Here is an 8,305-nt window from a genome sequence, read left to right on the forward strand (position 1 = left end):
CATTTTGGCTGGATCCCCCGCACCAAAAGCCTCTAAAGGTGAGACAAGATAGTCGCTACAAAATGTGGTTTTAATAATGGATTAGCTCTTCTTGACACCCAAAGTGAGAACCATCAGTCATTCACTCCACATTCACACATTATGGTGGTAAGCTACATTTGTAGCCACAGCATCATTGAGGTAGACTGATGCAAACGTGGCTGCCAATTCGTGCGAACGGCCTCTGTGACCAAGGTTTGTGAAGGGTCTTGCCCGAGGACACAACAGTGGTGACTCGGTAGGCAGAAATTGGGTTTGAACCAGGAACCCTCAAGTTTACGGACGACTGCTAAACCACTGGAGCCACGCCGCCCCGTAATTTACTTGTTAGTATATTTTAGCAAATATACACTAAATTCATACATTTGTTTTGAACTTTAATGACTTCAAACTCTTTTGATGGAGCGAACACAATTGCAGTTGCGACTTCAACCTTCAGGCCTGCGGACCATACTATATATTGTTTTGGAGACATTGATGTGGGTTTTGTTGGTTATTTCTAATTACTTGTACAAGGCTGTATGAATGATGACTCCGTGTAACCCCAAGTAACCTCAAGATGTCTTAAATATGGTAAAAAGGTCAACATCTTATAAAAAAGGAACGAGCCTCAGATATTTTTATTTTCAAATTATCAATAATTTCAGTATACTAATATCACATGAAAACAGATCCATTAGTGAGCTTACTTGTTGCTACTCTGGCAGTTCTTTGCCTTTGGTTTCAGGAAGGAAGAAACCCGGAAGTCCACTAAGCATTGCAAGGATGCCGAAGACAGTGCTGGGTAAGTACCAGCGATAAAAGGCCAACATGTTGACTGTTGGAGAGAGGAGACCAGCTAGTCGGGCAGCTATGGACAACAAGCCAAAAGCTGTTTGCCTGAGGAGAGAGAAGATTATACCTGGAAATTCAGCACACTGGAATTAAATTGTTGACACATTCTTGAAAAAAAAATCCATATATTATGCAACACAGTACAGCATTTTTCCGCCGTCAGTGCCCCCCAATTGATGACGACTGCTATACAGGAAGCTAAATAGTCAACTAGATCTGTAATTGCTCACGCTCAGGAAAACACTGCCCCCTAGTGTTTGACAGATAATTGCAAGTCAGGTAAATATCACCCGACGTAGAGCCACAAATGGATCAAGACATGTCTTTATGGATCTTGCTTTGTGCACTGGTGCACAGTCATGTTGGAGGAGGAAGGGGCCGCTCCAAACTGTTCCCACAAGGTTGGGAGCATGGAATTGTCCAAAATGTTTTGGTATCCTGGAGCATTCAAAGTTTCTTTCACGGGAACTAAGGGGCCAAGCCCAACTCCTGAAAAACAACCCCACACCATGATTCCTCCTCCACCAAATTTCACACTGGTCACAATGCAGTTGGAAATGTACCGTTCTCCTGGCAACCTCCAAAGAGAGACAACAAGGGTGGGAGGGAGAGACACTTTATAGAAGAGAAGGTTTCCATATTTTAGATCGGACCATCTTAGCTGCGCGATTGAATGTTCTATGCTGGACTGGTCTCATTCTATTTCCAAAGCTTTGGAAATAAATTAAAAAATACCTATTCTGTCTCTGGTGGTTCTTCTACTCAGCTTTAAGTGTCATAAAAGAGCTTGGGAGTGGCCAGCAACTTGAATTCCCTGGGAGGAACATCTGGTCCAAACGCAACACCTTCTACCGGTCGGACGTGCCCTGAATACCTCCCCAGGGAGGCGTCTGGGGGCCGTCTTAATCAGATGTCTGAGACACCTCTTCTGGCTTCTCTCGATGTGGAGGAGCAGCGACTTTAGCTTGAGGCCCGCCTGAATGACAGAGCTTTTCACCCTCTCTATGGGAGAGCCCCGCCACACCACGGAAGAAGCTCATTTTGGCCACTCGTATTTGCGATCTTGTCCTTTTGGTAACAACCCACAGCTCATGCAGCAGATTTCTAAAAGCACTAGAGAGCTGTCATAGAGATGGTCTTTCACTAGGTTCTTTAAAAACATTGGAGCGCTCCCAATATTCCAACAAAATAAATACACCAAGATCAAATGACTATTATAAAGGATGCGGTTTCTCCGGAATAAACAAAATAAGACTAATAGCTAAGAACCGGGGGACTTCTCTTTTCACTTTCTGGAAATGAGGTCCCCAACAATAATTAAGTTCAACAACCCTGCTTTATGGCCTTACTTTGAGGACTAGGACCAAAGTCATGGCTCAAGTCTCAACCCCGTGACCCTAAGAAGAATACACAGTATTTTGCTTACCTGACCGAAGTGGGGAACAGCTCCTGAGAATAGACCATACACACCGAAAAAAGCCAGTCCAAGAAGAGCTTCCCTGTCGTTGCAAGAGCCGTAATAGCAACAACATTGTCTGGAATGGGAACAAGTGAAAGACATGTGAGTGTAATACGTCCAAGCTCAGGCATCATTTCTGTGAAAAATGATGGATTCACCTTGAGAGAAAGCCACGGTCAGGACACAAAACAAGCCAGCTGCAAACGCGACTAAAATTAGGGATTTTTTTCTTCCCAACAACTCCAAAAACCAGAGGCAAATAAATTGTGTTGGGAGTTCTGTGACTCCAAACAGGAATTGAACCAGGAAGATGCTCAAACCAAATGTTCCAACATTGAGAGCAATACAAAAGTAGCCTAAGTATGTTGAAGACCTAGGCAGGGGGAAATAAATAAATTAAAGGATATACAAATGAAATAACTTATTGTTTTTTACTCACCAGACAAAACACATAAGTAATAAGTAAATCCTCAGCTTTTTTGTGGTAAAAATTATTTTCATGGCTCCACTTTTGATTTCCTTGTTCTCATGTTCCCCGAGCTGCACAGTTCAAGAGAAGAAGAAAAGATTAAAAACGACAAAAAAAACATTTGGTATGTTGTGTATCAATTTACACACCATGCAGTCCAAAGTATTCTCTGAGACGTCCTGTTTATTTATTGTGGCCACCCTCTTGATCAACATCCTTGCTTCCTCAATTCTGCCTTGACTCAACAACCACCTGGCAGATTCAGGAATCCAACTTGAATAAAAGTTCAGAGTCAAAAAGGAAGGAGGAAGGACGAAAGAACGTTATTGTCATTCCGCGAGTACAATACATTTTCATCTTCAGCACACACCCGTTCAAGAGCAGACATAAATTGTGCAGGGAGACAGAACAGGGACGCCGATGGGGCGCCACTTACGGTGCCCCGTAAAAGGTGGGAAAAAGGTGGATGATGGGGGAGTTGGAGTATACTTGCCAACCCTCACGAATTTTCCGGGAGACTCCCGAATTTCAGTGCCTCTCCCGAAAATCTCCCGGGACAACCATTCTCCCGAAATTCTCCCGATTTCCAGCCGGACTTAAGGCAAGCCCCCTCCAGGTCCATGCGGACCTGAGTGAGGACAGCCTGTCGTCACGTCCGCTTTTCCTTCATATAAACAGCGTGCCGGCCCAGTCACGTTATAACATCTACGGCTTTTGGAGAGTGCACAACTGCACACACAACAAGAAGGAGACGAAGCAGAAGAACGAAGAAGAGACAGTCATGGCGACGACGAGTGACAGAGAATAGAACGAGGATGGACAATTCAACCCTAAACTCACTCCTTTCCTGCAAATGAAATTTCACAGATGCTGCCCATACCTATGCTCCTTCAAAGGCTGTGCTACTGGCTGCAAAGCATTGCACTTAGAAATACAACAATGAGTAGACGAGTGTTATGTGTGTGTATATGTGTAAATAAATGAACACTGAAATTTAAGTATTTATTTTATATATATATATATATATATATATATATATATATATATATATAGCTATAATTCACTGAAATTCAAGTATTTCTTATATATATATATATACATATATATATATATATATATATATATATATATATATATATATATATATATATAAAAGAAATACTTGAATTTCAGTGAATTCTAGCTATAAATATACTCCTCCCGCTTAACCCCGCCCCCCCCGGCCCCGGCCACGCCCACCCCGACCCCTCCCAACCCCCCAACACCCCACCTCAAACCCCCACCCCAATGTCCCGAATTCGGAGGTCTCAAGGTTGGCAAGTTTGGGTTGGAGGAGTAAAAGAATATTCGATCCCGGACTGAGGTCCTATTGGGGTGGGTTAGGCTGGGCACTGGGAAAAAAGACTTGAGAGCCACGATAAGCACACATGCACGTTACGACACAGAAAACCACAAGACTTGCAAGAAAAGTGGAGGGGAAGCCTCCGGAGGCGAAGCTGCTGCCCTTCTTGCGCTGCTCCAGCCATCCGTCGCCACTAAGGAATTAAGCGGTGGCAAAAGCGTGGGGTGTGGGTTGGGGTATGTAGGCCTGGAACGAACAGAGTTTTACCCCCCAGGTGTTGTTGACAGTGAAGGAGCTTGTTGCGTGTTCGCTGCACTGTCCTTGAGAGAAATCTTGAAGCAATGTCCTTGCCAGGTTGCATGCAGCCAGGGAAAAACAATCCAGATTAGAGTGTTTGTGACTAAGCGAGCAAAAACAAATGTAAACTTTTCACTCTAATTGTCTATTTCTGGTCCTCAAATTCATCATGTATTGCAGACGCCGTTTCTGATGTTGTCCAGTTTGCGATTTAGTCCACAACCACAAAAATCTGAGAGTTCACGCTCTGCCCGCACCCTCCAATCATTGAACCTGACCTTGTGGCAACTTTGGTGTACCTTAAAACACCTGCCAGCATCTTCCAATTTGTCGATGCTCAAGGGCAATGCTTACTCCAATTAGCAGATGTCCTGTTATGATTCTGAATAGGTAGATATCGTCAATGTCCTCAACTGTAAGGGTCCCCAGGCACGCGGCACCCAAGAGTCCGTCGTGTGTCCAGCAACGACCATTCCGACAGGACAGGCAGGTTCCCCCAAACCCCAGAGCTTGACAATTTTGTTGAGAGGCCAGTTGATCAAATCCATTGTATAGATTTTGGAGAGCAGTGCAAAAAGAGGCTACAAGAAAGTGAAACAAGACAGGACAAGACAAAGAGGCAAGCTGGGCAGAAACGGAGAGGGGAGGGAGTGCGACCGCCTTCACCGCCTTTGCCTAGAGCCAAGAGAGAAAACAATAACTATTTAAAAATACATACCACATGTAGAAGACTAGAGGGCAATACGCTGCTCCAAGCACGTATTGAGCTATTCTCCAGTTACGAATGACGTAGATCAGTCCAGCCATGAAACATTCTCCAAGTGCAAAAAATAATTGACACAAACAGGACGCATAGGACCTTTTGGTGATTCCTATCCACTCTGTGGCTACAACAAAATGTTTTTAACAGTCAGTGCTTCGGGAGAAAGACACATTTTCTCAGTCAATTATTTAGAGGCTGCAGAACAGGAAAGCCCCTGCCCCCTGTCGGAGGTCATACCTAATACAGTGGAGTTCATTCTGAATGCGGCGCGACCAGCTGCAACCAAGAACTGTGCCACAATGTAGACGTAGATATTTGGAGACGCTCCGACCACAAAGCTGCCCACCATTAGGAGCACGGCAGGTATCTGCGTTGTTCTCAGACGACCAAATCTAAAATTGACAATCCAGATAATTAGTCGCCCAGTTGTACAATACAATCTTGCTGATTGTATTGTACCATATGTCCCGGCAAGAAATCTGCGTTCAAAGAACTCCGGCTTATTAGTTATTCCCAGAGCCCAAAAAAAGTCTGCGGGCTATAGAGCGTTTTCTATTCGGGCTCCAGTACTCTGGAATGCCCTCCCGGTAACAGTTAGAGATGCAACCTCAGTAGAAGCATTTAAGTCCCATCTTAAAACTTATTTGTATACTCTAGCCTTTAAATAGACCCCCATTTTAGACCAGTTGATCTGCTGTTTCTTTTCTGCTCTGCCCCCCTCTCCTTCGTGGAGGGGGGGGGGGGGGGGGGGGGGGGGGCACAGGTTCGGTGGCCACGGATAAAGCGCTGGCTGTCCGAAGTCGGGACCCAGGGTGGACCGCTCGTCTGTGCATCGGTTGGGGACGTCTCTGCGCTGCTGACCTGTCTCCGCTCGGGATGGTCTCCTGCTGGCCCCACTATGGACTGGACTCTCACTATTATGTTAGATCCACTATGAACTGAACTCTCACAATATTATGTTAGATCCACTCAGCATCCATTGCACCGGGTCACCCAGGGGGAGGTGCCCACATCAGTGGTCCCCTCCAAGGTTTCTCATTGTCCCATTGGGTTGAGTTTTTCCTTGCCCTGATGTGTGATCTGAGCCGAGGATGCCGTTGTGGCTTGTACAGCCCTTTGAGACACTCGTGATTTAGGGCTACATAAGTAAACATTGATTGATTGATTGTTATTCACATATTACAATGTAATGTCATTGACACTAATTAACAGCTGGGAAGACTTGGAAGGGCCATCTGGGGTTCTTTTATACTTGAGCAACATAGATTATTCTAAAATAAGGCATTTTGTGTTTTATTCACGTTTATCCACTCATCCGTATCCAGGTCAAGGCCACAGAGGCAGTAGTGTTCGGTCACCTCTTCCAGCTAAGGGTCTTCTTGAGGCTGAACATGCCCAAAGCACCAGAGATACGCCCAGAAGGCAACCAGAATAGATGTTCTAATAGCCTGTGGGCCTCGCCTTTGCACATGATGCCCAAGGCGGATGGTTCCTGGCGGCCTTGTAGAGATTTTCACCGCCTTAAACAACATCACGAACGTCTGCTACCCTATTCCACACGTTCAGGATTTTTCTGCACGACTAGATTATCAATCAATCAATCAATCAATCAATCAAAGTTTATTTATATAGCCCTTAATCACAGGTGTCTCAAAGGGCTGCACATAAGGGCAAGAAAAAACTCTGGTGCAATGGACGTCCAGTGGATTTGGTTAATAGTGTGAGAGTCCAGTCCATAGTGGGACCAGCAGGGGATCCTCTTGAGTGGAGACAAGTCAGCAGCGCAGAGACGTCCCCAACCGATGCACAGATGAGTGGTCTACCCCGGGTCCCGACTTTGAACAGCTGGTGCGTCATCTGTGGTCACCTAATAACCTAAAATGCAATTTTTTTTCCAAATGTGGACAAGGTTCAGGGCCTACAGAAAACGTGACCAAACCTGCAGTAATAACCTCGCTTGGGCTTTTTGGGTTTCTGCATATGCCTTTTGGCCTAAAGGGGGCAGCACAAACTTTGCCAAGGCTGATGGTTTCTGTGTTGCGCGACCTGAATGTTGAGTTGGTTTATCTCAATGACATTATAGTGGCTGGTCCTTCAGCCGAGGAGCATCTGTCGCAGGTGTTCACACATCTCGACAAGATTGTCAACCTTGCTAAATGTCAGTTTGGGCTGCCGGCGATCGATTTCACACGGCATACATATTTGCTTATTCCTACCTGTAGACATTTTTAGGTCCATAACTATGAAATGAGTCCCAAGGTGAGGACATTTAAGTTACTTACGATTCAGCAAGAGGTCCAAAGATGAAAGAACCAACAAGAATACCAGCCATGAAAACTGTCTTCACCAGTGCAGGTACGTTGGACCTGTCACACACCAGATCAAACTACGAGGCAATACTCAGAGAATTAGCATGTCTGAAACAACTGAGACAACAAATTAGCGCATAGTTACTTACGTCAGTGACAATGGTGGACTCGTACGTCGTGTCGTAGTACACCCAACCGTTCTGGCACACCGTGGTCTCATTGAGTCCGCGGTCTCTGATGGATCCGATGTCCCAGTCCACTGGAACAAACATGTGACACCTGCTGAAAGAACCATCCTGCTCCAGAGGAACGGTCAGGTTCAGCTGCTCCTCCAACGTCAGGTTGGGAGCAGCCTTGAGGATCCAGTCCGTGTTACAATGTCGCTCCGGATCCGACTGGATGAAAAGAAAACTACACATAGTAGAAGCCAGAAATATATTTGGAATGGTCATTCCAAAAAGTATGAGCTTCTGGAAAATTCCAAATCCTCCAACGGTCTGCAGAATATCTTCAAAAGCCATTTTCCCCGAGTGACATTGATGTGTCCTCAAGAGTTCATGTTCGTTGTGTGTTGAAGTAAGAAAATTGTGAGGGAAACCGGTTCAAGGATGTCATAATTTTATAATGGGGGCTTGGTCTGTAGCTTGTTTGTTTAGGAATGTGCTTGTGTAGTTTGTGCCAGAAATATCTTTTTTTTTTTTTATATATAAAAAAATTTAAGTACAATAAGTACTCTTTTACTCGCTCGCTCGGTTTTCCTTCCATGCCTTTTCTCCCGGTAGTCTTGAGAATA

General features: G+C 45.0%; 1 protein-coding gene across 1 annotated transcript; it reads right to left on the minus strand.

Moving 5' to 3' along the window:
* Positions 1-734: 734 nt before the first annotated feature.
* On the minus strand, positions 735-8,033 carry LOC133575291 (solute carrier family 22 member 13-like). Its single transcript, XM_061927929.1, has 9 exons — positions 7,662-8,033; positions 7,486-7,589; positions 5,441-5,595; positions 5,159-5,327; positions 2,951-3,074; positions 2,772-2,872; positions 2,491-2,705; positions 2,300-2,408; positions 735-918 (listed from the first exon to the last, which is right to left on the minus strand). The coding sequence occupies exons 1-9, from the start codon at positions 8,031-8,033 to the stop codon at positions 735-737; spliced, it is 1,533 nt and encodes a 510-aa protein (XP_061783913.1).
* Between the last annotated feature and the right edge of the window lie 272 nt (positions 8,034-8,305).

The sequence above is a fragment of the Nerophis lumbriciformis genome, linkage group LG03 (assembly GCF_033978685.3).
Source record: "Nerophis lumbriciformis linkage group LG03, RoL_Nlum_v2.1, whole genome shotgun sequence".
Taxonomy (NCBI): Eukaryota; Metazoa; Chordata; class Actinopteri; order Syngnathiformes; family Syngnathidae; genus Nerophis; species Nerophis lumbriciformis.